At 47.9% G+C, this 14,885-nt stretch overlaps 3 protein-coding genes across 4 annotated transcripts in view; 1 reads left to right on the top strand and 2 right to left on the bottom strand.

Annotated features, from left to right (window-relative positions):
- pcsk1nl (proprotein convertase subtilisin/kexin type 1 inhibitor, like) lies at positions 1-5,339 on the top strand. Of its 2 annotated transcripts, XM_079359564.1 has the most exons (6): positions 1-129; positions 3,591-3,846; positions 3,929-4,175; positions 4,278-4,391; positions 4,629-5,044; positions 5,279-5,339. In XM_079359564.1, exons 1-5 carry the CDS (start codon positions 76-78, stop codon positions 5,026-5,028), a joined length of 1,071 nt encoding a protein of 356 aa, XP_079215690.1. In that variant the 5' UTR covers positions 1-75; the 3' UTR covers positions 5,029-5,044; positions 5,279-5,339. The 2 variants fall into 2 exon arrangements, with proteins under 2 accessions (XP_079215690.1, XP_079215689.1); XM_079359563.1 differs by lacking the exon at positions 5,279-5,339 and having other exon boundaries at positions 3-129; positions 4,629-5,115.
- Positions 5,340-8,318: 2,979 nt separating this feature from the next.
- On the bottom strand, positions 8,319-9,842 carry lhfpl4b (LHFPL tetraspan subfamily member 4b; the record flags this gene model as incomplete). Its single annotated transcript, XM_079359567.1, is given in 9 exon segments — positions 8,319-8,444; positions 8,520-8,557; positions 8,641-8,788; positions 9,155-9,234; positions 9,351-9,555; positions 9,623-9,675; positions 9,678-9,774; positions 9,776-9,823; positions 9,825-9,842. Coding segments are annotated over 8 exon segments (678 nt in total). The 3' UTR covers positions 8,319-8,444; positions 8,520-8,528.
- Positions 9,843-12,102: 2,260 nt separating this feature from the next.
- The window catches only part of hdac6 (histone deacetylase 6), a gene marked incomplete at its 5' end in the record, with an annotated part of 5,269 nt that continues 2,486 nt past the window's right edge, over positions 12,103-14,885 (bottom strand). Inside the window, 10 exon segments of the mRNA XM_079360102.1 lie at positions 12,103-12,239; positions 12,651-12,779; positions 12,874-13,020; positions 13,096-13,239; positions 13,343-13,561; positions 13,658-13,794; positions 13,866-14,043; positions 14,137-14,286; positions 14,374-14,566; positions 14,647-14,852. Coding sequence (XP_079216228.1) covers positions 12,171-12,239; positions 12,651-12,779; positions 12,874-13,020; positions 13,096-13,239; positions 13,343-13,561; positions 13,658-13,794; positions 13,866-14,043; positions 14,137-14,286; positions 14,374-14,566; positions 14,647-14,852 — 1,572 coding nt within the window. The 3' untranslated portion in view covers positions 12,103-12,170.

Here is a 14,885-nt window from a genome sequence, read left to right as displayed (position 1 = left end):
CCCTCCCTCTCTCTCTCTCTGTTTTCAGTCGGTGCAGTCCGCGCTGTGTGTCAGTGTGTGTGTTCAGTCAGTGGCATGGCGTCTTTTTGCCTCCTGCTGCTCAGCACCGCGCTGCTGCACGCCGCCCAGGTAAGGACGAGCGACACCGACAGAGAGAGAGAGAGGTTGTGTGTGTGTTTTGTATATGTGCTGATTAATTGTTGTCACAGTAACACGTCAGTGATGGATAAAGATGTAGCTGCTCTGTGTAAACACAGTTACATCACTGTATGTGTGTGTGTGTGTGTGTGTGTGTGTGTGTGTGTGTGTGTGTGTGTGTGTGTGTGTAGGTGTGTGTTCCATGTGACGTATGGTTTATTGATCTGGTTAATCAGACAAAATGAAAGTGAGGCATTAAGAGAGAAGGCTTGTTTGTGTCTCAGCTGTGTGTGTGTGTGTGTGTGTGTGTGTGTGTGTGTGTGTGTGTGTGTGTGTGTGTGTGTGTGTGTGTTCGTGCAGGCTGCTGACGTGATCGGAGGGACACATTATTTCACTTCCTGTCTCCATAGAGACGGGAGACTGTAGCCCACAGCAACCGGGCCGTCGATGACAGAGGTTAATACAGGTCTCCTTGGACTTGGCTGTGTGTGTGTGTGTGTGTGTGTGTGTGTGTGTGTGTTTCTATCCTTGTAAGGACATACAGTATGTCTCTAAACTGATCAACCTGTGTGATCAATCAGCCAATCAGAGAGCTGCTCTCTTCCTGTGTGATCATGAAGGAAACCTGCTGTGTTGAAGCTTCTCTGACAACAATGCAGCAGCCAGTATGTCCTCCTTCTAACTTTAGATTCTGCTCCTGAATGCTCTGGATCTGATTGGACCAGAGAAGGTAGGCGGGGCTTTGAAGGCCGTTTTGGACGCCCCTGGGTTTGCCAGATATGAGAGCAGTTATCAGGTGAACAGGTGTTGCAGCAGCTGGTTGTGTTGTTGTTCACGTGGCGTGCTGTTAGGACAGGATGGAACTCTTACAGCACGCTTCTGTTTGGGACACTGGTCTCAGCGCCGTCTCACACGGTCTGACCTCTGACCTCTGAGATGTTCTGTTGACGATGACCATCGTCTCCTCCGTGAGGCCGACCTGCACCGTCAGGGTCACATGACCGGACTGAACCACAGCAGTGTCGTCTATATGACGTCTTTACATCAACGCTACGTGTGTTCACAGACTGCTGACTCACTGTTCAAACTGCTGACTCATCATAAACCCCATCATGAATCACACCCTCCATCTAACTATACTTCTGAGGACCAAGTGTGCTGATTAAACCACCAACATCCAACATAAACCACCTGATCGATCCCTGTCTGCATCCATCACACACACACACACACACACACACACACACACACACACACACGACCATATTAGATTATCGAGACAGGAACAGAACAATTTGTAATGCTGCCATGGCAACACATCCCACTGGACACTGAGAGCATCCTCATATAACACATACGCACGCCACACACACACACACACACACACACACACACACACAGACACACAGACACACACACACACACACACACGGCACACACACACACATTATGTAAAAACTTTAGCTGAAAGCTGACACTCAGGGAGAGAGAGGAACGGGTCATCAAATTAAATCCGAGTGGAGCATCTTCACTTTGTCTCTGCATGGAACATCAGCGTGTTGACGCTCACCTCGTCACAGGATTCAAGCCGGATTCATTCCATTTAGTTCATTTGATTTCAGCTCAGGAAGACTTAATGGAACTGGACCCTCATTAACATAATGAGTTTGTCCTGCTCCGACTGTTCACCATATTCACACCACAGAGCAGTAGCCCCGCCCCCAGGTGGGTGACACGACCACAGCGCGTGTTTGTTCTGCCTTCTCACCGTAAACAATAGCACATGAACATGTTTACAGCCTGCTTCAATAAACAAATAAGTCGATGCTAAAGTGTCACATCCTGCAGTTCCTGGAGTGTCCACTAGAGGCTGGCTGCAGCAGCACAGGAAGTCACATACACACCCATTCAAACAGCCTGTTTTTACAGCAGACATGAACATGTTTACAGCCTGCTTCAAAAAACCAAATAGGTGTGATTAGCTCATGTCTCCATCCACACACACTGTACGGGGGGAATGTTTTGATGACTCAGCAGTTTTGATTGGATGAAGGATCAGAGTTATTCACAATAAGGCGTGTAGCTGAGCTGATTGACAGGTGGGCGCCGTGTAACGGTTTGTCAGGAGGCTTAAAACCCGCCTCAGCTCTCAGCCTGTCGTTAGCTTGACTCAACGTTAGCCTGAGACAGCATTTCCAGCACGGAGACCGCCATCCATGGGACTCCAGCGCCCCCTGCAGGGACACACGGGGGACTCCAGCGCCCCCTGCAGGGACACACGGAGGACTGCAGCACCCCCTGCAGGGACACACGGGGGACTCCAGCGCCCCCTGCAGGGACACACGGGGGACTCCAGCGCCCCCTGCAGGGACACACGGGGGACTCCAGCGCCCCCTGCAGGGACACACAGGGGACTTTACAGTCAGGTTTTATTATCTGACTAAACAAGCTGATGTGATCGTTATCTCAGAAGATAACGAGGCTGGATGATGCTAGTTTGAAATTTCACTGTTGCTAAGCAACGCACACCGCCAGTTTCACCCTCTTTTCCAAAGGTTGCCAATGTGTTTGTGCAATGTCAACTGTGTGCACAAGTTTGTCTGACAGTTTTCTTGATTTTCAAAAACAAGAAAATTGCCCAAGAGAGACTTCTATTGTTGTTACCATGGTAACACACTGGTATTTACATCCTTGATACTTGAATCCAACCAATCAGCACATCCAGAGCAACAACATAAAGAACATAAACACGAAATAACAAAAATCAAACGGTCCAAAGTTTAAGAGACAGCTTCAGAGCAAAAGGAGCAAGAACTCACCTGACGCTCAGCTCTGACGTCAGTCCGTCCGGAGGATAAACACGTGGGTCTAACAGCTAACAGCTCACCTGGCTAACAGTCGAGCCGTCACTCAGTTGTCTCTCATCACTCTCTGTCCTCCACTTAGCTCTGCAGGTGTGGTACTCTCTCCTCCTCTCCATGTACACCTGTCTGCAGCTTTCTGTTTGTGACTGACGTCCTGCCTACCGCGTGCTACGTCACAACCTAATGAACCAATCAGAAACGGCCTTTATAACGGCACGTTTTAAAACTACTTTACAGAGACGTGACCTTTAAAAAAAGTCTATTTCTTATCTTGTGTTTTTATTTTTGATTAGTAAATATTATTTTCTCTTATATGGCAGCTTCTGATTGGCTCAGAGGGCGGCCAATCATGTAGTGTAAAGACATGTTTACATAAATAATAATGATAGACATCATCAGGTGTTAAAGCAGCTCAAACAGGTGCACACAACTTTATTTAAATGACATACATTAACACTCAGGTGTTCCTCAGGTGAGAGCGCAGAGGGATCACTGGAGGTATTTTTCTACTTAGATTAAAATCATAAAAGACGAGAGAACATCCTCTCCAGAGTAACACTCTTCTCTGTGTCCTTTCTCTATATTCAGGCTCTACCTGCAGGTCGCGGCGGGGGGCGTGGCCTGGATGTCTCTATGGGCGAAGCCAGGCGTCAGCGCAGAGACCTCGCTAACCTGCTGCCCTATGAGGACCGGATGATGTCATATCCCTCCTCTCAGGGAGGAGGAGGAGCCAATGACCCATACTACCAATCAGATGGCTGGACCGGACGGGGCTTGGATCAGGCCCTGCAGCGATTGGTGGAGAGGGACCAGAGACGGGCTCAGGAAGAGGAGCAGCGAGCAGGTGGGCGAGCTGTCACCTGTTCACTCACAGACGATGGCGTTTGATGTTTCTGTTATTAAAAGCTGTTCCATCGTTTTCTCAGAGTACCTTGCTACGATGCTCCGCCTGCTGAGCGAGGCCGAGAGCGCCGGATTGGTCGACCCAGGTGACGTCGAGGTGGTGGAGGAAGAAGTGGATGAGGAGGACGATCAGGAGACACCAGGGGACTTCCAGGGCCCGGTCCCATCAGACTACGATGAGACAGGGGGGCGGGGCCTGAACATGGGGCGGCCCCCCGCAGCCTGGTGGGGCCTCCTGGAGCCCCAGTTAGCTCAGGCCCTGCTGGACAGGTGAACACCAACATTCACTCAGATCTCTTCATGAATATGTCTCTGGATCAACGTAACCTCTGTGACCTCTGACCTCTGACCTCTGTGACCTCTGATCACCAGGATGGAGCCTCAGGTGGCTCAGACTCTGCTGGAGAGAGCGAGACAGGAGAGACTCCGACAGGCCGGACGACTTTCATCCGGATCGAGCCGAGCCGGAGAGCAGGAAGCTCTGAGGTGACCAATCACAAACTGAGACCTCAACCAGTCAATCAATGAGTTTGATCAAAACCAATCAATCACTGGACTCTTTGATTTCAGCGTGTGAAGCCTGTCTGCTAATTCACTCTCTGCTCTGTATTGATTATATTTAAATCAGCGATTTAAATGTTGGACTTTGACGCCGTCGATGTCTCCTTAGCATCCTGCTTCTGTTTCTGTTTCACTAACGCCATCTCTCCGTCTCCTCCTCAGACGTCTGGTTGCTAAGTTACTGTCCAGTATCGGTCCTAACAACGCCGCTGTGATGTCATCTGGCCGCAGAATGAGAAGGGACGTGTCCTTCGCACCACCTGAACCCATAAGCTCCGCCCACAGAAGAACCCGCCGTTCCCTTGACGACTTGGCTCCTCCGTCGCCCAGCGCCGACCCTCCTCTGCTCAGAGTGAAGAGGCTGGAGGACGTGGAGGAGGACGAGGAGAAGCTCCGCCCCGCCGCCGCCGCCGCCGGGCTGCAGAGGATGAAACGCATTGACAGCATGACACCTGCCGTGGAAGAACTGAATCATGGGAGTCGTAGGCGCCGGAGGAGAGCGGTCCTGAACTACGACCCCCAGATACTGATTGATCAGATTCTAGATTACATGAGGGAGTAAGAGGGAAGGAAAGGAGGCAAGGAGGAGAAGGAAGGAAAGGAGGCAAGGAGGAGAGGGAAGGAAAGGAGGCAAGGAGGAGAAGGAAGGAAAGGAGGCAAGGAGGAGAAGGAAGGAAAGGAGGCAAGGAGGAGAGGGAAGGAAAGGAGGCAAGGAGGAGAAGGAAGGAAAGGAGGCAAGGAGGAGAGGGAAGGAAAGGAGGCAAGGAGGAGAGGGAAGGAAAGGAGGCAAGGAGGAGAGGGAAGGAAAGGAGGCAAGGAGGAGAAGGAAGGAAAGGAAAGGTTTAAAGGAAGGAGACAGGTTGAGACAATGAGCAGAGGAGACAAGGAAAGGTGGGAAGGAGAGGAAACAAGGAGAGGAAGTGTAGAAGGAGTTAGAGAAGATGGAGGGATGAGGAGAACATATATTTTGTTGTATTCTATCAGGATTGTTTTGTGTCTTATTTCAGTGTGTTTGTTATTTTGCTGCTTTCGTGAAAACGTGTCTGATCAGTTGTTTATCGTGACAGTGGCGAGAAGACGTGATGGAGGACGGAGAGGAACAGAGACAACATCCATGAAAGTTTCCTGAATTTGACAACATCGTCTGATACTAATCATGAGAACAATCTTCATCTGAGCTTTATTTATTCTGGAGAATCAAACAGCACGTTTAAAAAGAAAAGCTGCTGCAGTTCTGTCATTAAGTTATTCATATGCAAATCATTATAAATATTATTTTCACTTCTGAAGAAAATATTGAATGAATATCAGAATACCACAGAATTTAACTTTTCCTAAACCAGACAATTCAACATGTGCTTCATGAATATTTCTCTCCTCTTAAATCAGTCAGCTCAACAAAACCAAAATATCTGCGTCTTTTTTTGACCTGTGAAAAAAAACAAAAAAAGTTGTTTTGTTTCAGGAAACTTTCAAACAAATGAAACAAATGTCCTTATATTATTTACAACTCTACAGGGGAACTTCGAACTTCATCCAGCTAACAGCTGCCTAACAACAGAGTCAGAAGCCTTCTGATTGGTTGTTTCCGGCAGTGATGGTGACTTGGAGTTTTGTTTGACCCCCCCCCCCCCCCCCCCCCCACACACACACACACACACACACACACACACACACAACAACAACAAAAAGGTTGAAAGACACCTTCACACTGACCACACTGTCCCTCCATCAGTGTGAATGTGTTTGTGGAAGAAGAAAAAAAAACAGAAGGATGATTAACAGTGACCGTAACCATGGCGACAGTAATCAGCTCTGTGATTGGTTTGTTTTTCCGTTGTTTTCATGTAGTTCAGTAATGTCTGCAGCAGCTCTGTCAGTGAAATCACTCGTCTGTCTGTAGTAAACTCTGAATTAAAGTCAATATTCACCAACAGAAGCCATGTTTCCTTCTTTATCAACAACACACACACACACACACACACACACACACACACCTTCTGTAATTACTAAAGTCATTTATTGTATTTTATTGTCCACGGATCAATAAACTAATCAACTAAACTAAAAAACACACTAATTCATAAAGGAGCAGTCTGTAGCTCCGCCCCTAGTGTTTAAAATGAGTACTGCAGTCTAAACTCTAATCATCACAGAGAGCTGTCTCCCCCCCTCCTCTCACACAGGTCAGCATGTGGTGGACACTGTAGCTTCAGTGTTTAGCCAAAATGTTACGGTAGTTAACAGAACCTTTTTCTTCTTAATACATTTAAAGCATCAATGTGGAATTCAGTTTGGTGCACTTTGTCGCCCACCAAAGGCCCCTGAGTGCAACTGCACAATCGTCACACAGAGACGCTAACCCTAACTTCTTGAATAAGTAAAAACATTTAACATTTGTTCAGTAATTCAAAACAGCTCGGATAATATCTGTAATTATTTATTTACCTTTGAACAGAACCACAGGAACATTTATGACACACATGCGTGACTCACTCTGTACACACAAACAACACGAAACAATCTGCAAAACCTACAAAACTATAAAAATGCTATCTCTTTTCGGTCTACAGAAACACATGAGGGACATTTTTAATGAGATTTTCAACCGCATTTAAAACCCTTTAACACTTTCTACTGTCTGTAAACATCTGTAACATGGCAACGAAGATTTTAATTTGGCTAATGTCGCCCACAGCTACATTATTTTACTCGTTGATTTAAAGGAAGAATGTGCGACATGAGGGAGAAGCTGGAGTCCTGCTGGCTGTGTTGTTGTCAGAGCTGTGTTTACATGGCTCCTCCCCTTGTGTATAAAAGCTGTTTGAGTCAAGAAGAAGAAGAAGAACATACTCACTGATTATTTTTTACATCATTTTGTGTCAGTTCACATGAAGCTACCAGCTAACTAAAGAGCGCTAACATTGGCATGCTAACACAAGAACGCAGGTCACAGGTGATTGAAGCTACCAGCTAACTAAAGAGCGCTAACATTAGCATACTAACACAAGAACGCAGGTCACAGGTGATTGAAGCTACCAGCTAACTAAAGTGCGCTAACATTAGCATACTAACACAAGAACGCAGGTCACAGGGGATTGAAGCTACCAGCTAACTAAAGAGCGCTAACATTAGCATGCTAACACAAGAACGCAGGACACAGGTGATTGAAGCTACCAGCTAACTAAAGAGCGCTAACATTAGCATACTAACACAAGAACGCAGGACACAGGTGATTGAAGCTACCAGCTAACTAAAGAGCGCTAACATTAGCATGCTAACACAACAACGCAGGACACAGGTGATTGAAGCTACCAGCTGAGGATGATTTTATCCACCTCTGGCACTTAATGATGCTAAATTACAGTGCTATGGTAATTTGGTAACTCGGTGCAATCTTGAAGTGGAGAGAGGTTGGAGGTGTGTTTCTGGAGGAGGGCGGAGGCTTCAGTATGCAGGAGGCGTGGCCTAACAGCAGTTTGTTTTGGTTTCATGCTGGAGCTCAAGGGCGACATCTACTGGATCAAAAAGTCACACATGATTCCTTTAAACATTTATGTGGTTTAAATCGTCCCTCTCTTTAACACATTGGTCTCATAAGAGCGTAGAAATCATCCGATCACTTTCATTTACAAAGACCTGTGAAACTAACGATCACGAGAAAATGTGACACGTCGTTTAAGTATGAAATAAAATCATGAACCTGTAAATGTCCCGATTCAGAGCTGCTGTAAGAAAATAAAAATAAAGTAACACAGCGCCAGGAAGTCTAAATATCAGAAAAACATTGTCAACATTCGGACCAATCCTCCGATCTAAACGTGGTCATTGCTCTCGTGCATCTCAGGCAGTTTGCTGGACACGAGGATCTGCTGCGTCCTTCTTCTGGATCTTTTAGCCGTTTTATTTCCCCCTCGGACGGAGACGATGACGAGGACGTAGGATGGAGCTATCAGGAGAAGTGAAGACTAATCCACCCTGAAGAGGAAGAGAAAGAGGAGTGAAGAGAAGGAAGTGTCGGTTTGAAGCCCTGAAGAGACAGAAGAGACTCACCTGGTGACTCTACGCTGACATCAGCAGACCTGTCGTCACTGAAAACACAAAAAGTCTCATAATCAAAGTAAGTATTGTTCTGCTGCTAATGCTAAGCTAAGCTAACCCTTCAGTTTCTCACCTTCCTTTGCGTCTGGTGGCAGCAGGGCGTCCTGTCTGTTGGCGAGGACGAAGGCCAGCGTGGCCAAGATGGCGGCGTCCAGAATCCCAAGGATGGCCAGGATGTAGGCCCAGTGGACGGAGCAGTTACCTGGAGAGAAACTGCCCACCTGGACACAAACACAGGACGAGCGTCATCGATCCCTCAGCTTCATGATCGGACTTTTATTTAAGATTTATTCCTGGGCTTTTTTTTAAACCTTTACTGTCGAGACAGGACGGAGGATAGAGAGAGAGTCACCCACATTTCAAGTTTATAAATTATGCAAAACTGAATGTCTAGGAATTCAGTTTTGTTGCTGTGGGATCAAATAGGACATTTTGAAGAGAAAGAATTCAGTCTCATAACGGCCTTTGTACGGTGGCCAACAAAGCTGCGTTTGTCTTTAATCCATCCAGTCTGAGCTCAGAACACAGACACATCTGTCCTCTGAGACAACGTCAGAGGTCAGAGGTCAGAGGTCAGCGATCCTCACCGAGTCTCCACACAGCGCTCTCATCTCTGGACTCTCCCACGAGTCGGGAAACAGGAGACAGGCCAACGCCAGACAGAAACCTGCGGAGACAGACAGAGACAGAGAGCAGCTCAATATGTCCCTTCATTTGGCTTCACTGTAGAGCAGAGACGTGTTGTCCACGAGCGTGGCGTCCTCTGAGCACGCACACACTGACCTGCGGTGAGCTGCAGCCACGCACAGATCTTGTAGACGGTCGCAGCGCTGCAGAACCTGAAGAGACACAGACAGAGGACGCTCGTCCACACCGCCCACAGGGACACGCCCACCAGCACCGCCACCGACTGGAAGGACGGCAGAGGAGACAGACTGGACAGACGACCACGACAGTCCGGGACCGGCCAGTCTGACTCCACACACACCTGAGGAGGAAGCAGGAAACACGTTCACACCGTATAACCTTCACAACGTCATTCTGATGTGTCTCACCTCAAACAGTCCGAGAGTGCCGCTGGGGGGACTGGCCCCGCCCCCTGGTGGCGGGTTTCTGTGGTGCCGATCCAGGACGGCTGCACGAGGACGACCACCTGGATGATGGCGAAGCAGAGCGTGCAGACAGCCCAGAGCACGCCCACCGCCCGGGGCACTTCGGACGAACTCTGTCTGGTAGAGGCGAGAGAGGTCGGCGAGGGGCGGGCGACGCCGACATGACTGAGAGAGAGAGAGAGAGAGAGAGAGAGAGAGAGACAGAGAGAGACAGAGAGAAACAGAGAGAGAGAGAGAGAGAGAGAGAGAGAGAGAGAGAGAGGGAGAGAGAGAGAGAGACAGAGAGAGACAGAGAGAGAGAGAGAGAGAGAGGGACAGAGAGAGAGACAGACAGAGAGAGAGACAGACAGACAGAGAGAGAGAGAGAGAGAGAGAGACAGACAGAGAGAGAGAGAGAGAGAGAGAGACAGAGAGAGAGAGAGAGTCAGACATTTATTTTGAATCTTCTTCTTTTTCTTTAAAGATATTCTCTGACTATTTTTCTTTCTTTACGTTTCATGCAGCTCACATGAAGTGTTTGTGTTTCACTTCCTGTTCTGGTAAACAGAGATGAGGAAGAGGAGCCGATCACATCAATAAACGCCTTGTATCAATCAGGGATCAATATGGTTTGATGTTTAATACTCTGGTATCATGTTCACCTCACGTTCACCTGGAGTACACTGACCAATCACAGCTGCAGAAACATCTGAACACAACATGAGTCTGTACAGACGGCGGAGCAGCAAATCACAGGACATCAGAATAAACAGACTGAACGGAAGATTACGTCATCATCGGTTCTCTCCCGACAAACACACACACACACACACACCGTGTGTATTTACAGAGAGACGATCTACAATCAGCTGAGAGAAGAAAACCGGAAACAAACCTGCAGCCGGAGGATGTCCACCTGTCTGTCTGTCTGTTAGTGTGTGTGTGTGTGTGTGTGTGTGGTTGCCTGCAGGATGAGAGGATGCAAGCGCAGAAAGGGAGGATGCAGAAGCTCGAGATCCCCGGATGTAGATCTTCATTCGCCAATAACAACAAATATTCCGATTATCCTGCAACTTACACTGAAACAAACCATCGCGTGTTTCTATACGACGTGACGTCACATAATCAAATCATGGTTTACTTTTTTTTTTTAGTATAAGATGTCCGAGCTGCGCCTGCGTGACAGCTGCAGAAACATCTGGGGTGATGACGTCAGACGTTTAATATCTTATCAAATTAAACAAATAAAATATCATTAAAGAATAAATATCTTTATTTCATTTGCAGTTGGACTTTTATCCCCCAGTTAAAGCTGCAGCCTTCCCGCTGTTACGTCAGAGTGAGGGACACGCCCCCTGAACACAGGATGAGGATTCTGGTCCTGGTCTTGACTCGGTCTTGGAGCCCTGGGTGGTCTCATCCATAAAGACCATCAAGGATGTGAACAGAAACAGGAAACAGGAAACAGGTACAAACTTGAGTTTAATAAAAACTTTTATAAACAGGCAGGATGAACAGATTATTGCACAGCACACAGACCTCCTCTTATCTCCACCTCAGGCCCACAGGGTGTGTAAATCAAACACACACACACATGTTGTGCAGAGTTACACTCCTCTGTGAACGTTTATCGCTCACAGAAAACAAAGAAGAATAAATACGTTGTGACCGTCGGAGGTCAGAAACAAAGACGCTGATCTGGAGACAGAACAGGAAACATTCACACTGAATATAAACTCAAAGACGTCGGCCTCTTCTGTTGCTTCTCTTGAAAAGGAAAAAAAAAACAATTTAAATCAAAGTTTTTAAAGCTGCACAACAGTCACTCTTCTGCTTTCAAAATAAAATGTCTGATCAGAACCTTTAATCAGCTGATCCTTAAAATTTTGTTTGTTTTTTTTAACATCGAGACTCGACAAATGTTCCCCGCTTATCAAAGTGTTTCTGCTTTTCTTTGTTTTGATGCTCTAAAACAAATCTTTAAGGTTTTTTTTATTTTCTGCGCTTCCAGAGAGGGGGCGTGGCCAGCCACAACTCATTTACATATTTAAAGCTGCAGACACAGGTGACATCCTCTCTAAGTCTGCTGGTGATCGGTCACATGTTCAGCACCGCAGATAGAAAACAATCCAAATAAAAAAACATTCAATCCAAGATTTTTCTTTTTTTTCTTTTGAGTTTCTTTTTTTTTTTTTGCATATGTGGGAGACGGCAGAATTTTCCTGGTTGGATTCAACTACATGTCCCACAAAGCACCAGTGCTGCTGGCTGCGGTATCCATGACAACACACTCAAGAGTCCAGTCACACAAAAGGAAGAGAGATTAAAAAAAAAAAAAAAGGGGGAAATAGACGTTCAGAGGTTTAAACCACCATCTTCATCACCTCCTCCTCTTCATCACCTTCTCCTCTTCATCACCTCCTCCTCTTCATCACCTCCTCCTCTTCATCACCTTCTCCTCTTCATCACCTCCTCCTCTTCATCACCTCCTCCTCTTCATCACCTTCTCCTCTTAGCTCCACGGAGCGATCTCCTCTCCAAACTTTGCAAAGTGAGCAGCATTTTTAGCTTCAAACAGAATCTAAAGAGAGAAAAGAAACAAAGAAGAAGAATCTCAAATTCAATTTGTTTTCAACTTTTTAAATTTGTCCAACAGAGAAAACAGGAAGTGTGTTTCAACACGTCCTCGTCCACATGACGGCGGCTCCACGGAGCGTCTTCTGCTCCGGGTGAAGATGTTCAAAAACTAGCATTGGTGCTAACGTTGCTAACTGGACTTTTCACACACACACAGTTACTCTCCCTCTATGCTGACGAGACGCCTGATTGGACGACGGAGGTCACTGCTGCTTCATACGACGTGTGTGGTGGGAACATCTCTGTGAACGTCTGAGCGTGTGTAGATAAGAACAGGTGTTGACCGTGTGGTCGTGAATCTGTTAAAGGTCATCGGGGTCGTCTCATTGGTCCTGATCATCATGAGCTCAGTTACCTGGTTGTGGACGTACGACTCACACAGGTAACACCACGCCGACAGGTCGCAGAAGCTCAGGACCAGCGGGTGTTCAGACACCACGCCGTGAGTCACCATGTGCTCGTTCACATATCGCCCACAGAACACCTGGGACACACAGGGGACAGGTGACATCATCAGCAGGTGAGACAGTCGACATGGTAACGGAGTGAGACTCTTCCACAGAGGTGGGACACGTCACCTGGTAGCAGGTGAGACAGGTCCAGTTCTCAGCGTCGGAGCCGCAGTCCTGACACGACTGGAAGACATCTATACCTGAAGAGGGGAGGGGCTTAACGGCATCCAGGTGAGGACACCAGGGCAGAGGGTCGACCACGTACAGAGGCGCCTGCAGTGACACAGACGGGTTGTTAACAGACAGACGGGTAAGTTAGAACTCAACGAGACTGAAAAAAACTCCTACGTCTGTTTGTCCTCCACACGTCAGCTCCAGAGACATCTGAGACTTTGACCAACCACATGCTCCCTCTGATTCTGGCTCCACCCCCTTTCCTCCAGCTGACTCGTCTCCGGGGGCAACAGAATCTGATGCTGCCATGGCAACAGCCTGTGAAGGGTTAACAAGATATTTTTCAAACACAGTTAAAGAGAGATGAAACTCTGCATGCAAAGGATCATGGGAAATGCAGGCCCTAAAACTTCCTGATCACCTGAGGCTGTGTGCTCTCTTCTGATTGGCTCTGCTCAGGTGTCACTTCCTCTGTCTCCGTCTTCACTTCACCTCCACAGGTGACCTTCTCTGGGCTGAGGCGGACCTTAGGCCTGGCCCCGCCCACTGGCGTGGAGGCGACAGGGCTGTGAATGGTTGAGTTATGACTGATGTCCAAACCGGCCAATCCCTGAGTGAGCTGATCCAGACTGTGCTCCGCCTGATTGGACGACAAAACAAGTATATGAAATAAAAGATAGACCTTTTATTTTTTATTACAATATTTAAGTGACATCTTATTTTGTTTGTATTTTACCGCTGAGTCCTCCCGTCCTGTAGGGGGCAGAGGTGGTCTGTCTGCGTTGCTCTGATCTGACTTCCTGCCTTTTCCTTTAGAACTACGTTTCCCACGATGCTTTGGTGAGGGCAGTGACGCCCGCAGAGACTCTGGAACTAAAATAAATGTGTTTAAATTAAACTCAACAGGAACGAATCAAACAGAATGAAAACATTTAAACACTGACTCTGTATCCTCAGGGACCTCCAGTAGGGGGCGTGGTGACGGATCACTTGGTTGATCGTTGCCACGGCGCCGTGATGGGGAGGAGGGAGAGGTGTCACTAAGGAAGGAGGAGGGTCTCCTAGCAACACGCTGGTGCACATCGCCATGGAGTCAGAGATGGACGTCAGATTATAACCGCCCTGAAATACAACGATATCATCAGTGACCATTACACCCGTGTGTGTGTGTGTGTGCGTGTGTGTGTGTGTGTGTGTGTGTGTGTGTGTGCGTACCTCCAGTATGACAAGGACCCGCCCCCCAGCCAGTGACATCAGCATGTGTGTGAGGTGGGCGTATCCCTCTGGAGTCACTTGATATCCACCGAGCGGGTCGCCCCGAGCTGCATCAAACCCAGCCGACACCAGAACCAGGCCGGGGTTAAACTGCAAAGAGGATCAACCAATCAGAGCGCTCCGTCAGGTCTATCGCGTGTGTTTGTGTGTGCGTGCGTGTTTGTGTGTGTGCGTTACCTCGCTGGCAATCGGCATAATGACTCTGTGAAAGGCAGCGAGGTAGTCCGAGTCTCCCATCCTCCCTCCGCTCCACGCCACGTTCACGTTAAAGCCCGCCCCTTTGGACACGCCGACCCTGTCTGGGGCTGCGTCCACTGACGACGGGAAGAATGTCCCGTTGTCATAGCGATGTAGGGAGATGTAGAGGACGCTGGAGAGAGAGTCCATCCAGATGATTGGTTGATTCTTTTTTTTTTTTATTTGTTAATTTAAATCACGCCTCCTCCTCACCTGTCGTCGTCCTCGAACATGTGCTGTGTCCCGTTGCCGTGGTGAACATCCCAGTCCAGGATGAGGACTCGCAGCCGTGCATCCTGGGAAATTTTCTGAGCGTGGCGAGCAGCAAGCGCTGCGGTGTTGAAGAGACAGAAACCGCAGGGAGAGTCTCTCTCAGCGTGATGTCCAGGAGGACGAACGATCGCCACGCCGTTACTCATCTGGACAGAAAGGGTTAGGAAGTGTGTTATCTG

Source organism: Symphodus melops (assembly GCF_947650265.1).
Source record: "Symphodus melops genome assembly, chromosome: 13".
Classification (NCBI taxonomy): Eukaryota; Metazoa; Chordata; class Actinopteri; order Labriformes; family Labridae; genus Symphodus; species Symphodus melops.
The sequence above is the reverse complement of the archived record's forward strand: the minus strand, read 5'-3'. Positions and strand labels throughout refer to the sequence as shown.